The sequence below is a fragment of the Perna viridis genome, chromosome 10, assembly GCF_037379345.1.
Source record: "Perna viridis isolate PV_CMFRI_1.1 ecotype Kerala chromosome 10, ASM3737934v1, whole genome shotgun sequence".
In the NCBI taxonomy this organism is placed as follows: Eukaryota; Metazoa; Mollusca; class Bivalvia; order Mytilida; family Mytilidae; genus Perna; species Perna viridis.
Window position 1 is genome coordinate 3,386,896 of NC_142454.1, and position 15,506 is coordinate 3,402,401.

The 15,506-nt window shown below is 31.5% G+C and overlaps 1 protein-coding gene across 6 annotated transcripts; it reads left to right on the forward strand.

Annotated features, from left to right (window-relative positions):
* The first annotated feature begins 15 nt into the window (after positions 1 to 15).
* Positions 16 to 12,206, forward strand: LOC148604170 (WD repeat-containing protein 55-like). 6 transcript variants are annotated; one of them, XM_088548575.1, is made up of 8 exons: positions 16 to 95; positions 5,239 to 5,356; positions 6,020 to 6,205; positions 8,263 to 8,335; positions 9,167 to 9,273; positions 10,015 to 10,114; positions 11,427 to 11,605; positions 11,836 to 12,206. In XM_088548575.1, exons 2-8 carry the CDS (start codon positions 5,247 to 5,249, stop codon positions 12,188 to 12,190), a joined length of 1,110 nt encoding a protein of 369 aa, XP_088404701.1. In that variant the 5' UTR covers positions 16 to 95; positions 5,239 to 5,246; the 3' UTR covers positions 12,191 to 12,206. The 6 variants fall into 6 exon arrangements, with proteins under 6 accessions (XP_088404701.1, XP_088404702.1, XP_088404704.1 ...); XM_088548576.1 differs by having other exon boundaries at positions 20 to 135; XM_088548578.1 differs by having other exon boundaries at positions 66 to 103.
* The last annotated feature ends 3,300 nt before the right edge of the window (positions 12,207 to 15,506 follow it).

Sequence of the window (15,506 nt, forward strand, 5' to 3'; positions counted from 1 at the left end):
TCGTCTCGTCTGTGAATTATTTTTATTTTTGTAAACAGGTGCACGTGTGTCACCGTCAACACTGACTTGATTCTGATTAGCCTGCAATTGTTTTAGTTAATGAGTTCAATAATCTTTTCAAAGATGCATATTTTTGTAAATGTCCATGGTTTGACTGGACTTAGCCTTGAATGGGCTGCTTTATACTACCACTCCTAGACCCCATTTGGGTCTTTGAGCTTTCCCCAACTTGACCTGTTATAACTTTTTACTAATTTTAGGGATGCCAACTGGAGTTGAAATCTTTTCAATAATCTGTGTATATGTGGAATTTATTTTTGGACTGTGATGTATTGTTATCATATATATTGTTATTACCAATAATATGGGGTAGGCATTGCCTAAATCAGTGAGCACCGTGAGCCTTAGTGGCCCTTAGGCCTTACCATACATGTATATGTACCGTCTGTGCGAGACTTAAAATAAAAATAATAAAAGACTTTACAAAGAGGGGGGTTGACCCGGATGAAAATTTTTGCTTCGCAAGTGCAATATTTTTATTTATATTTAAGCAGCAGGCAAAATCAATATATCTATTTGAAAATTTGCCTTGTTAATTAATGGGCAAAGCCCAAAATTCCAATCCCATACCCCCTTTCCCCTTGCTCTCAAAATAGTCAATAACTTTATAGCACTTCACAATATTTTACATTTTTTAACCCTTAAGGGCATCTCTAGCAACATCCATTTCAGTTTCGGTCTGTCAGATCAGTCTGTACAGATACAGGAAATATTACGGTTCTCCATGGATGGTAGGAATATTGTACACATATCTTGTGACATAAACAAAATTCAGACGACAGCTACAAATTCCAAACAAGAAAATGATTGCCTTTTCTATCTTAGAAAAGCTATGCTTCGATTTTGATAATATAATCGGAGTTTTATTTTTTTCCAAGGCGGGTTAGGTTCTTGACAGCAGCATCATTGGAACAGCAGAGATACACATACATGTACATACATCCACTTGTTTCCTGAATTTTTAAAAACATAACATTCACTTCTTTAAATAAGCAAAACAAATTAGAAATGGACTTGACAACTATCAGATAAGATGAATTTATTTTTACTGAAACATAATCTTAACCTATATATTTTATTTGTTGATTGAAGGAAAGGATGAATTTTCTCTGTAAGGACAGTCACTTTTTGTTACTTCCGGGACATGAGTTTTTTTCATTAGTATATTGGAGAACCTTAAGGGAGATTTAGAAAGTACATGTAACAACCGTTGAGCTCTCACTGCTTCGCGGCACTCGCTATAACCATGTAGTCTAATAATCAAATTAAGAACCAGTATCATACAATGTACTTATCCCTAAAGGGATTAGTACATTGGTGGTGGTCAAAACAAAAAATATCTCCAGCACCGAATCCCAAAAGGGATTAATAATGTATATATAGTTTAATACCATGATATGATGTAGGAGAGTTCTTCGTGATGCCATCACTTACCTGTGATTTGGTTTTGGTTTTCAAAGTACCCATTGAGTGGTATGGGGCATCAACTTTAAATCATCATAACTTTTTTGTTTTATAAGATAAGGGCAAAAAAAATATGTTTCTGGTTTCCCGACTGACCCTAATTTTTCTCCCGATCCTTATACCTTTTTTCTCCAAAATTAACAAAATTGGTAATTTCCGTCAATTTCCGGTATAATATGGATCATTTCCAGTAAAACCGAAAGTAGGTTTAGAACCAGGTCACAATAATGTTTGAATAGGAGACTGATTTATATCATGTAAGTCCAAGCGTATTACTAATGATGAGCACAATGGAAGCCACGAGCGTACTTATATTTTGTTCAAAATTCCTACAAAAAATAAGTGTATTGTAATAAAAGACATGATTAATAGGTGGGCATGTTAAAAATTAAACTTTCTACTTAAACCATACACTACTTAAACATGATATTTTACAAATCTAGGCTCAACTTTAGTCGAGAAAAAATGAAATGAACAAAAAAATAAAATGAAAATGCCTACCTACCTACCCTATTTTTGGGAGGAATGTAACCCTAAAAGACATTATTTTTTGGCCTAATGTAAAAATTCTTTTGGTTCCCTACAGTGAAGACTGCACTGACAATAAAACTCTTTTTGTCCATTGAATTTTTAAATAAATATTTAATAATTAGACTGTATGAGCATAAAAATAGAGGTTTACATATAAATATAATTTCAAATTTATTTTTCAAGTAAAAGTGTAATAAATTCACATACAAAATATGAATTCTTTTATCTTAATGAAACATTTTACAGACCAAAATTTGATATGAGATAACAAAGCTATAAAGTTTTTAATCATGAAATTGTTGATTATTTATTTAATTGTTTATTTGCCAACCAATTTGATACTTAATATTATGCAAATTAGTGAACATGACATCATTAATGAAATTGGCAGACTCTCCTATAATGTGATAAAGGCAAATTATGGCCTTAAGTGTGAGTGAATTCCGAAGCAAAAGTACCAGATTCCCTTTTCAACTAATTACCTTAATTTGACTTCATGCTGTTTATCATTTTGCCAGATTTTTAAGTAATTTTTTATCAGTAATAACGGGGGTAAGTGGGAAATGGCAAAGGGCGTCCCAAATATGTTTGTAAAATTATTTAAAGAACTGTTCCAGGTGTGGCATGAATAGCAGGGTTTTATCAATATCACTCTAACCAAAAGGAGTGTTTTTGAAAAATAACATAAACATCTTGTACACATTTTGTCTAGCCTGCATTTTTATAATTTCTGAAGCTTTAATGTATCCCATTGTAGTAGTATTCTGCTTGGTTGAAAGTTTCTTAAAGTGTCCGTATGATGAATTTTTGTACACTTAGGAGCCAGCTTTGCTCACTTATTATATCATGTTATTTTGTAAAATTTCATGTATTGTTGCCAATGTACATGTAACTTAATTATAATTGTTTTGTTTTGTGACTTTGCACTTTATGGTTCCTTTGGTTGGCCTTTTCATCATAGATTAAACAGAAAATGGCACATTCAATCCTTTAAGCACACCTAGCCCAAAGGACCACGTTAGCTATTGACATCACTTGGTGTCTGTCAATTTAAACATCTTCACTGAAACTATTTGACAGATTTCAATGAAAGTTGGCATGAATGTTCCTTCTAGTATCCTGAATGAAAAATGTGTTTTGATTTTTGACCCATAAAGAAACATGGCTGCATGTCTATTTACAGTATAGAACGTAGGGTTAAAGCCACTTATTTTAAGGTACATGTAACTAAATGTATGAAAGGTAGAGGGAAAATAAAATGAATTTCCTTCTTGGCTTGATAAGCTCTACAAAAGCCTCAATTTGGTCCTTGTTAGAGTCATTTTCCTTAAAAGGAAAAAAATGTCTTTTTTTATTGCAGTTTGTAGCCAATGTCTTAAAAAATCATAGTGAATAAAAGAAAAACTTTAATTCAGTGAAATGATCCTTATGATAAAGCCTACAAAAGTGTCCATTGCGTTGCAGTTCTAGGATGATTTCTTGTTTGAGTTATTGCCCTTTGAAAGATGAAAAATATATTTTTTTTTAAAAGTTTTTAGCCATTATCCTGAAAACTAACATGCATAGAAAAAAACTTTCCATTTATAAAATAAACTTTACAATATGGCCTTCTAAAGTCTTTATGAGTCAAATTGCAGGGTGACTCCTTGTTGTCCTTAAAAGGTGAAAAATGAAGGTGAGCAATTCAGGCTCCTGGGAGCCTCTAGTTTGCTGTTAAAGTTAGATTTTTAGTTATTCATGCCTAAGTTAAAGTTTGTGAAATAATTACTAGATACTCTTATTAGCTTGCCTGGCCAAAGGCCATATGAGCTATTGCTGTCACTAGGTGTCTGTTGTCGTCCGTCGTCATCGTCGTTAACAATTATACAAAATTCTTCTCCTCTGAAACTACTTGACTACTTAGAACCAAACTTGGTATGAATGTTCCTTGGGGTATCCTGCATAGAAATGATGTGGGGATTTTTGATCTGTCGAAAGCATGGCCGCTGTTAGTAAAAATAGAACATTGGGGTCAGACAGTAGTTTTTTGCATATACCTTCAAAACCGTTAGGTTAAGCTAAAATCTGACATCAGATAAAAGTGTTCAGCATGGTGAGATCTATCAATGGTCAAATTTTGGTTTTAATCCGTTAAGCGATGTTGGAGTTATTGCCCTTTTTCCGTGATTTTTGCTATTTTTTAATGTTATTTCTTTCAAAAATCTTCTCCTCTGACACTACTTGACCAATTGAAACCAAACTTAATATGAATGTTCCTTGGGGTATCCTGCATAGAATCAGTGTGGGGATTTTTGATTTGTCGAAAAACATGATCGCCATTACTAAAAATTGAACATAGGGGTCAGACAGTAGTATTTTGCATATATCTCCAAAACCGTTAGGTGAAGCTAAATTCTGACATGGATAAAAATGTTCAGCATGATGAGATCTATATCTGGTCAAATTTTGGTTTTAATCCATTAAACCATGTTGGAGTTATTGCCCTTTATCAACAATTTTTGCTATTTTTAATGTTATTTCGTTCAAAAATCTTCTCCTCTGACATTATTTGATCAATTGGAAATAAACTTGATATGAATGTTCCTTAGAGTATCCTGCATAGAACTGATTTGGGGTTTTTTGATCAGTCAAAAAACATGGCTGCTGTTACTTAAAATAGAACATTGGGAACAGACAAGTTTTTTTGCATTTATCTCCAAAACCGTTAAGGTTAAGCAAAATTCTTTCAATAGCTGAAATGATTCTTTTTATTAGGACTACAATAGTCTTCAGGGATAAAAGTTGTCAGATGACTCCTTGTAAGAGTTATTGCCCTTGAAAGGTGAAAAATGACTTTTTTTTTAATGTTTTCAGTCAATATCTTGAAAACTATGATGGATTAAAAGAAACGTCCAGTTGTTGAAATGGTCCTTTTAAGTCCTACCAAAGACTTCTTGAGTCAAAATTGTTGGACAACTTCTTGTTATATTTATTGCCTTTGAAAGGCAAAATTTATCCAGGTGAGCGATTCAGGCTCCTGGGAGCCTCTTGTTTTTATTTCGCATTTTCTTCACAACATATCACTTCCAATTGATGATTTTTTGTTCTCATTTTTCTGCACGACCATGTGCATTTTTTAAAGCTTTATACAGTGTTAGTTGATAATATATCAAGCAACAAAATCCTCTTTTAATTATTTAATAGATTTCTAGATGGATGTCAAGCCAAATACTATAAAGACAGAGTATGTTACTGTTGATGTTTGCTTTCACCCAAAGAAAGAAGTTCTTGCTGCCGGTGACATTGAGGGGGAAGTCAGATTGTATGTATTTATGTTAAATAATTTATATTTTCACGTCTAGTATATGGTGTACATTATATTCTTGTATGGAAATAAATAGGTTTTAAACATTCTTATTTATTTTCATAAAGAGCTTATAAAAGAAAACATTTTACATTGAGTTAATGGGTAAACAATCTAGACTTTAATGGTGCTTTTGCAAATATTGCCTTAAAATAGACAGGATAGGCACAAAAAGGATACCAGGATAGCAGGAAACAAATATGGTTTTTGACTACTTTTAAATCTTAGTGTTATAGACTGCATTATACAATGTCATGTAGATTCAATGTACAGTTTACATTAAAACTTTCTAGGTCTTAATTTACAAGGTCTTTTTTTAAATACTATGATATGAATTTTAGTCTTGTTTTTGCAAAAAAGTAAGTTGCATTTTACTTGTACAACTCATAGAGTATAGATTGTCTCTTTGTAAAAATGAAATTTTTCATGATAATTATATAATATGAAACAAGGTTAACTTTTGCTAAGCCTCACTATGTAAACATGGTTTGGATATTTAGACATTTCAAATGATTTGGTTGTAAGATGTTATGCCTCCTGGTCTGTTCAAAAAAAAAAAAACAGGGTCATATTTGATCATCAACATGAGCTTGATGTTAAACACATTTTGATGTTTTACAGATACTCCTATGCCAGTTCTGGAGATTGCAGTGAGCTGATGACATTGAAGCACCACAAGAAGGCATGTCGATGTCTGAAGTTTTCCAACAATGGAGAAGAATTATACACAGCCTCTAGAGATAAATCTATACAAGTTATAGATCTCAACACAGGAAGTGTCAAACATAAGTTTAAAAAGGCTCATGAGTAAGTTTATAAGGGAAACATCTTGAATAGACAAATTCACATTTTTGGATGCTTTTGCGGAAAGTACTTCATTTGTCCAATAATTACATTTATTGTGCATATCACTAAGATATGCTAATCTTTTCATTGAATTATCGGCTTTACATGTGTTGTTTCATGAGTCAATGAAACGCATCTTTGAGCTGTTTATATAGGCCAAACCCACAATTAAGTGGACTATTTTTTCTTATCACTGTGTATTGCCTATTTTCTATGTATATTTGAAATAAAACAGAAATAAAATAAAAGAAACATATGAAATCTAATATAAGAATTGAATGTTTCAATTTTGATATTTCATTGGTGTGTAAAAGAGTTGACCAGTCACACATTTTGACTTGAAGCATTTAGTGGGCTTCATTGATAATGTACTATGGTCAACCTTTCTACAAGCTGATAAAACATCAAAAGTGAATCATTCAATTCTTAATAGTTTTTATACTGATTTCTCCTTCTACTGAAAGATTAATGATGTCACAATGTAAAATTATACTATTTCTTTAATGTTGAAAATTCCTTGGGAGACAATTCTGACGTCTTTAGACCAAAATGGCAAGTATTGCTGTGAACAGATGATTTAATTGAGGTAAAGCAGTGAAATTCACTTGATGTCTCCTCTTAATGCAAACCCTGATAGAATACAAACTGATTTATCAAATAACAGATACTAAAGGTGAAAGTACTGACAAAGTAAGATTTATCTCCCTTTATATAAGATAAACGTACAATATGTTTTTCCTGCCACTAGATCACTAAAAGAAAAATGATAAGAAACCAATGTTAAATTTAATCATCTGTCTATGGACACATTCTACATTGTATGGTATAATACTAGGAAATAAAGTATACCTCTTTCAATTGATTTTTGCACAAAGACTTCGTTTACTTTATTTACAAGGATTATTTCTGAGAGTAGTTGGTGTACATGTAAGTTAGATTCATCCTAACGAATGCCGTCATTTTAACACTTGTAATTGAATTGCTTTGGAGACACAGATCCAGAAAGTTTTAAAAAGATCTAGAAAAAAGATGGTTCCAAGGTATTTGTTCATGAATGTCCAAACTTTGCATAAAATTTCCAACGAAAAGAGTTGGGGGTTCCAATCCCTGAATGCTTCCGTGGATATGCTACTACTTTGTCATGAAAATTTCATTACTTTAAACATTTGATCTGTAAAATTTTGAAGTCAAAAATTCTTTTTTATTGAATTGATTTCAAATTAAGTTGGTAGGAGCTTCATTTACTAGTGTTAGGACTTACATTGTACTTACTGTTGTCATGTTACAAAATTTATTAAAAAAAATCAGTATTATGTAATTGTTTAGTGTAAATGTTCATCACAAAAACTCATCTATTATAATTATGGGAACGATTTGCAGCTTCACTTAAATGAACAATTTGGTTACTTCTAAATACCAACTTCTTGCTTAGGTCTTGTCGGAGTATTCTGTACATAGTCTGAATTTCTGAAAACTTCATCTTTTTGTTGCACATCACAAAAAAAAACTTCTTGATAAAAACTTTTGACAAGTGGTTTAAAAACTGAATGGCTAGTGAACTTATACTAAAAAAAAATAGCCAGACATCTTTACAAGTCCAAACATATCCATTTTAAAAGATTTCTAACCTGTGCCACCAGAAAACTTGCATAGGCTGAATAAATCCTTCAGTTTTAAATGGATTCAGTTTAGACAGGTTTTTTTGTACTAAATCTGGGTCATCTCCTTTGTCATGGTAGAACATTCAAATGACTGTTATATTTTTTTTGTCTATGAGGAAGTAACCTCTGTTATAGTAGATTATTTTCAATTGTGCACCACAGACGTTGAGGTTATTTCAAATAGAAAGAAGAAATACAACAGTCATATCTTATAATTCAATTTTAGCATTAAAATGTAACAAGTATTTCATCAAAAAAAGGTTGGTGATGTTACAGTCACATAACAAAGCTGAATCATTCTAGGAGGTCCTAAAACATTTAGTTTTTCATTTAATCTGCTTCACATGTTTATTTCAGCTGTCCAGTGTACTGTATGTTAGTGACTGGGGAACACTTTATAGCTACTGGAGATGATGATGGCACTATTAAGGTAACTTGTCATTTTGATATACATGATGGTTAACATGTAATCAATCAGCTGTCCACCTGATTTATGTGTTAAAAGTTCACATGTATTTTTTTTTTATCTCCCTTGTTTTGAAAGCTGATAGTATTTAAAACCTGGTTACACCATTTTTTGTTGTAGTTTTCTGTGCAAGGGTTCAGTTTAGACATAGTTCAACTGGCTGTGGTTGTATCATGCAATGCTTGGCGAAGCTTTTTATTATATTTTTTTTACATGTTTCTAGAATGGTTCATAGTTTTGAAATCTAACATAAGTTTCATACTATCTTTTTTTAGATATCTAGTGGCAGGAAAAAAATAAATGGGATGTACTGTCATTTTTTATAAAGGAAGATCAATCTTATTTTGTCTATACTTTCACCTTTAATATCTGTTATGTGATAAATTAGTGTGTATTCTATAAATAGATCTACCTCATATTAACAATAGAAATATTTGACATTTATCACTTAATCCTAATTTTGCATGATTTTTAGGCAAACAATACCAGTACTTCATTAAGAAATCTTCCACATGTTTGTCACTCTGCCTTAGCATCGCCAACAACATTCCTGAATGCATCAATAGTAGTCAAGTCTTAATTTCTGGTCCTTTTGGAACTATTTCCTAATCAAAATGTGAACTTCCATCATTATTTTGTTGTCAACCATATTCATTATCAATTTACAAATTATCTCTTCTATTCTTATTTTAATTTGTAATGCATGATCACTGATACATGTACCCCAAAATAAGAAAAACCACAATACTTCAGCTTTCTATGTTTATGTAGCCATTTGTTGTTTTATCAGAACAGGTTTGGGATGTTAGAGTCAATAAAGAGGTGATAGAAATGAAAGAAAATGAAGATTTTATCAGTGACATGGGAATTGATTGTCAGAAAAAAATTTTGCTAGTCACAAGGTAATCACATGTGAATCTCATATCTTTCACACATAGTCAGCATAATTTAAAATTTCTTAATGATAAGATTTAATAATCAGTAAGAATTAATTTTAGACTTTAAAGTAACTCTTTTTGAGGGTTACTTTGAAAGTACAGTTGTTTGTGGGGTACCAATTTTCGTGGTTTTCCTGGGTAGGCCAAACCATGAAAATTGGTTCTTAACAAAAATGAGATTCCCTTTTATCTTTGTACTGAAAACTTCAAAACCTCGAATTTAAGAATCCATGAATTTGCATTTCTTCCCTTATCCATGAATATTGGTATTCACAAATTAAAGTACTTTCACAGTATTGCCCCATATCTGAGTGCGGTGTTTACTCTTTTTATGATTTGGTAGTAAAGGTGTGTTACTTAAGTTGGCGTTTGCTGTATTACAACATTTTACATTAAAAATTTGACCTCTTTAAACAAAGAGCCACAAACCATGATGACCTTGACTCAAGGTCAAATACATGTATATGTTAATAACAAAGGATAGACCTTAAATTAATAGTTCTTCTTGATTATTTAAATTATGACAATAACAATCTACAATATAAATTACTTTTCAATTTGCCAGAAACATTTTTTTTACATTCTACTACTGTATACCAGTATTTGTTTTTTTTAAATGAAATGGTGTTTAATTTCATTACCATTGTTATACATGTACTTTAAGTATGCAGTGCCATTCACCTTGAAAGTATGCCTTTTTTGTAGTGGTGATGGAACACTTTCAGCCTTCAACATCAGGAGAAAAAAATTAGAACTGCAATCCGAACTGTTTGAATCAGAATTTCAATGTTTAGCACAAATGAAGGTTTGAATTTCTTTTTTTATAATTGTATACATGAAAATATTTTTTCCTGAACTTTTCCATTCAAAATAATTTTGACTTGCGAAAACATTTACTTGTTATCAGGGAATTGAGAGGCATAACTCCCCTATGAATGTATCACATACCTAACTTTCATAGGATATTAAAATTACTTCTCTCTCAATTGTCATTGTTAACATATCCATAAAAAACTTGACAGTTTTAGACTACAGTAAAAACAGGCTTGCTTTGGTAATAATTTTACTGGAAATGAGAGAAAATATCAAAATATTTAATTCAAGAACCTGATAAATTTAATTTTTTTCCTTCAGTCAAGAAATTGATACCAATGAAACTAAATGAAACAACAGAAGTTTCTGTGCTCATTGTATTCATATTAATGTTGAAAAACTGATTAAAATTCAAAGGGAATAATATTAAAGACCGACAAGAGATGCTTTCAGAGTTCTTACCTGGCAAAATCTACACCCAATGTGTAAGCTTCAGCATGTTGCATTGTTCTATGTGTGTGTGACTTGATAATAAACCAGCTTCCTATTTAGTGAGGCATCTACTGGTACTTACTACATACATGTTTCAGTACTATTTATATGTGTAATCAATTGAAATAAAGGTAACTGGTACTTCAGTGACCAAAATTTAAGGAACACAAACTTTATCAAAGAGATAGAAAATCATACATGTAGGGTTTAATCCTCCTGTATTATGTGGGAAACTCTTGCAAAATAGACCAGTATTCTAGAAAATAATTCATGTATATGGGAGACACAAATCTCCCTTGTTTGAACTTTCCTCCTTCAAGACCTTCTACTATCATATTTTCAGGTGCAAAATTTGTTGTTTTGTACACAAATGGCATAGGTCTCGAATGCACTTTGTTAATTTAACACTTTTTTAGATTGACAAGGAAACTTTTACTAGGTTTACACTTTCAAATAGATGATTAAGGATAGTTGCAGAGCATGAATTATTGATTCTGGAAGCATATCATTTCACAGGACTGGTAAAAAAATGTTTTCAGATAGAAAATTGCTCAGAATTTTCTTACCAGGCTTCACTTTTGTAATTTGTTTTTGTACTCTTATTGTTAAAACTGCATAAATTATCTGAATACTAATACATACTGATACATACACAAATATTTGGGGAAAATGTCATGAAAAATCTCCTGCAATGAGGTTGCAGAAGGTTAAAGGGTATGCATAAATGCAAAATAAAAACAAACAGAAAAACAACCAAGACTGCCTTGAAGTGAATACAGTGTCAATAACAACCTTCCCTTTTTGACTTTCAGGGCAATGAGAAGGTAGTATGTGGATCTGGTGAAGGTGTCTTTTACTTATTTAATTGGGGAGAATGGGGTAACATGAGTGACAGGTTCCCTGCCCTGAATACCCCACCTGTTTCTTTAGACTGTATGGTACCTCTCACAGATGATATTGTTTGTGTTGGATGTGATGATGGCAATATAAGGTAATGTATTTGAAAAGGGGATTTACATTCTGCTATTTAATCTTTTAACAATAAAGAGATTGAGTGGACTATGTGACTTAGAAGTAACACGTCTAAGCTTTCAGGTTTAATGATTTACCAGTAAAAATATCAGTCTAGATTTCTAAAGTTATTGTTAATCTTTGGGTAAATTTCCTCATTTAATTCAAATTATTGGTAATGATATAAGTTGAATCAATATTTTCTTTCAGAGCAGTGAATATTTTACCAAATAGAATAATTGGTGTGGTTGGTGACCATGAAAATTTCCCTGTAGAGAACCTCAGTTTGTCACATGATCAAACATTATTAGCAAGTTGTTCACATGATCAGACAATCAAATTCTGGAACCTTGACAGTGTGAAACAACAGAGAGTTAGTGACAGAAAGAAGGCAAAGAAAACTAGCAAATCCAAAATGTTAGCATCTGCTGGAAAAGATGATTTCTTCTCAGGATTAGCAGATGATAATGGAGGAGCTAGTGGAGATGATGATGATTCAAGTGAAGATGAAAGTAACAATGATGAGGATGATAATGATGAGGATAGTGATGAAAATGATGATTGAAGTGTTTATTTAAGTACTTATTTTAAATATTTGGAAACAAATCTTAAACATTCATTTTTTTACAGGTATGTCTTGGTTTTTATACAACCCCCGAAAAATGTGGTCGTGTTATGTTATGATGTTGTTGTCGTCATTATTAATGTTTTAGTTTTCCATGTGACAACTTTAGTTATAGTGAATCCAATATCATTAAGTTTTGATATATTGTTAAGTGCTGCTAGAGGAGGCTTGCAATCATTCTGCAAAATGAACCCAACAGGGGTAAAATAGGTGTTTATTTAAAAAATGATTTAGAAGGAATATTTCTCATTCGATTTTGACAGTTCTTTTTAAGTTGCTAATATTGTTAGCGACTTCTTGCACTCATAATTTCAGTACTGTTCATTCGTATATGATTTGCAGAATTATACATTACTACACCTCCTTATGTTGCAGATGGATGCCATAGAACTGTCATTTCTAGCTTCATACGAGATTAAAATGTACCTTTTACAAAGACTTTCCTACAACCGTGACACTCTTTTGTTACCAATCTGCAGAACAATACAAAGGATTGACAAAGCTATTGGGACATTTAAACTGACCAGTTGCTATTGTAAGAGTTGATGAATAGGTAGCCACTCACCCATGAAAATTTACCTGGTCAGGTGTAAGGCAGCCAATACTGGCTATGTTTCACATCATATAGAATTTTCTCAGAATATTGTTTTGATGGAATTTAATGTGTTTTTTTTACCTAATTGGTATTTTTTTGTACTTGCTAACACAGGCGAAGTACTAATGTGGATTACTATGTTGTGAATATTGTTTATAGTTTTCCAAGAAAAAAAGCATTAAACCCACAGGTCCCCAAGTGGATAGCAAATATGAAATGGCAAATTAAAGTAAAATGGTGACACTTTCATGGAATGAACAATAACTTGAAGTTACAATGTTATGCTACTATTTATTTGAATTGTCCCATCGCAAAGCTGAATCCATTGAATACTGGTTTTTAAATATATGCATCGAAATATAATCCTTCAAAGTATCTACTTTAACAATAGTTCGGATTCTTATAAATTTCTTGTACATGTTTCACATTATTTAAAATATACATGTACAAAAAATATATATAGTTCTGATGAAATTTAATGCACTTCAGCAATAAGTATAATTCCAATGAAATCATTTTTCACATAAAACACTCAAATCAGAGCTGTAAATCATAGCACTTAATCCAGAACAACAATTACAATGAAAATTAAACTCAGAAATATTCTCCATATAATTCCAGTTACATGTATATCATTGCACATAATCCCAAGCTGTACTTCCAATGAAAAAAAAATAATCCTAATCTTTAATATAAAATATAACCATTGCACTAGATCCCAAACTACATTTTACAGTAATGAAAATCATTGCACTTTAAAAAATGCACTAAATCCCTAACTATTGCATTTGAATGAAAATCATTGCACTTTAATAATCCACAAAAGTTTCAAGGAAAACAGCATTTAAATCCAAAGCTATAAATTCAATGAACTGCACCTAATCCAAAGAAGTTTCAAATGTAAATAACATTTAGTCCAAATCTTAAATTTCATTAAAAATCATTGCACTTATAATCCAAAATTATAATTTCAATCAAACTCAATGCACTAAATCCCAAACTATAACACAAATGAAAATTATTATTAACATGATACTTAATCCCAAACTATGAAAACCAGTGCAGTTAATCTGGAATATCATAATTCCAATGGAAATCCTTCATAATTGATAAAGCACTTAATTCACTTTTAAGCTTACTCGTACTCAAAATTGAACAAAATAAACTCAAAAAATGTAATTCACATGAAGCTCAAACTGTTTGCATTTTGTATAACACTTGTTTCTTATGAATCACATACTTTCCACTAAAAAGGCACCTTGGTAGGCCTATTCCAGTTTTATGAAGGAGGAAATAAATATTAATTGAGGTCTCATTTTTATATTAATGTATAAGACTTCTGTGCAATGTAGTTAAGATACAATAAATACTTTAATATACTATTCCAAATCATGGTTTTCAACCTTGTCAACAAAATACAAAACAATATAATTTATTAAATTTTAACTCCCCTCACCAATGAAAAATAGAATAGCCCAGGTAGCTGCTTCAGATTTAAATAACTAGGAGCTAGCTTTGAAAAGATTCATAGGTGAGTATTCATCAACTCTTTCAATAGGAACTGGTCAGTTTAAATGTCCCAATAGCTTTGTCAGTCCTTCGTATTGTTCAGCAGATTGGTAACAAAAGAGTGGTGGTAGGAAAGTCACTGTAAATACCATACAGGTGTTCTACATATGTTTTTCACTTGTATTAGAGCAGAAAGTTTACATTAAAGATGAAATGATCGGTTAGCATATAACTTTCTGTAATATAGCTGAGAAACACCTAGTCTACGTGTTGTTTTGATTGAGAAACATTAGGGTCATCACAGTTACAAAGTCACCAGCAACTTTGCTTGAATTCATACTATTTTGGGCTCCCGCAAAGTTTGCCAATCTTAGCCGATCGACAAACTGTTGCATAACAAAACAAAGTTCGAAGTTCAAAAGCTTTATTTACAAACATTAATACAAGCGCTAATTGAGCTTTTAAAACTGACATAAGCTTATAAAACCGACACAATATAGTTCTTAAATGTCAAGTGTATTTTTGAAAAAGGAATACATTTATTTTGCCATTATTATATATACAATTATAAGATGTCCAAACTTTAAAAGAACATGAATCCAATTTTTAGAGATTTTGGGGCTCAAAGTGATTCATGAAAGCACCCTGAAAGCAGAATATTTTACTTAAATTGAATTTCAATATATTGTGCAATATTGTTTCCCAACTGACTTCCGATTCCAAACCATAGTGAACTGTAAGTACCTTTTTAAGTGTGTCAAAAACTGATATGTGCCCACAACTGGCAGTATGATGCTGTGCTCAACGATACTTTTTTTTAGGTTTTAATAATGTTCATACGTCAGTTTAACTGTCCTTTTACCATTCTTAAACATTATTGTGAACAAAATCATAAAATGAACTCTGACCCAACAAATTCCTGAAGTAAAGCAGGACTATAATTTCATAATCAACGTAACATACCGTTATCACAGGATCATTTTTTTACACATCAGGGGAATCAGTGCATTGTTGTGGAAATAAGAAATACTTCAATTTAATAGAATTAACCATTAAACCTTCTCGTTCTTATTTAGTAAATGGTTGTCCGGATATCCATGTTTAGGGACTAACCATTTGATTTAAGTTGTTCTTGACTGAAGATTCGTATAC

Excerpts from the sequence above, each read along its gene's own strand:
- LOC148604170 (XM_088548575.1), top strand. The coding sequence starts at position 5,247 with ATGGATGTCAAGCCAAATACTATAAAGACAGAGTATGTTACTGTTGAT. Across the intron at positions 5,357-6,019 it reads ATTGAGGGGGAAGTCAGATT|ATACTCCTATGCCAGTTCTG; the intron begins GTATGTATTTAT and ends GATGTTTTACAG. Across the intron at positions 11,606-11,835 it reads TGTGATGATGGCAATATAAG|AGCAGTGAATATTTTACCAA; the intron begins GTAATGTATTTG and ends ATTTTCTTTCAG.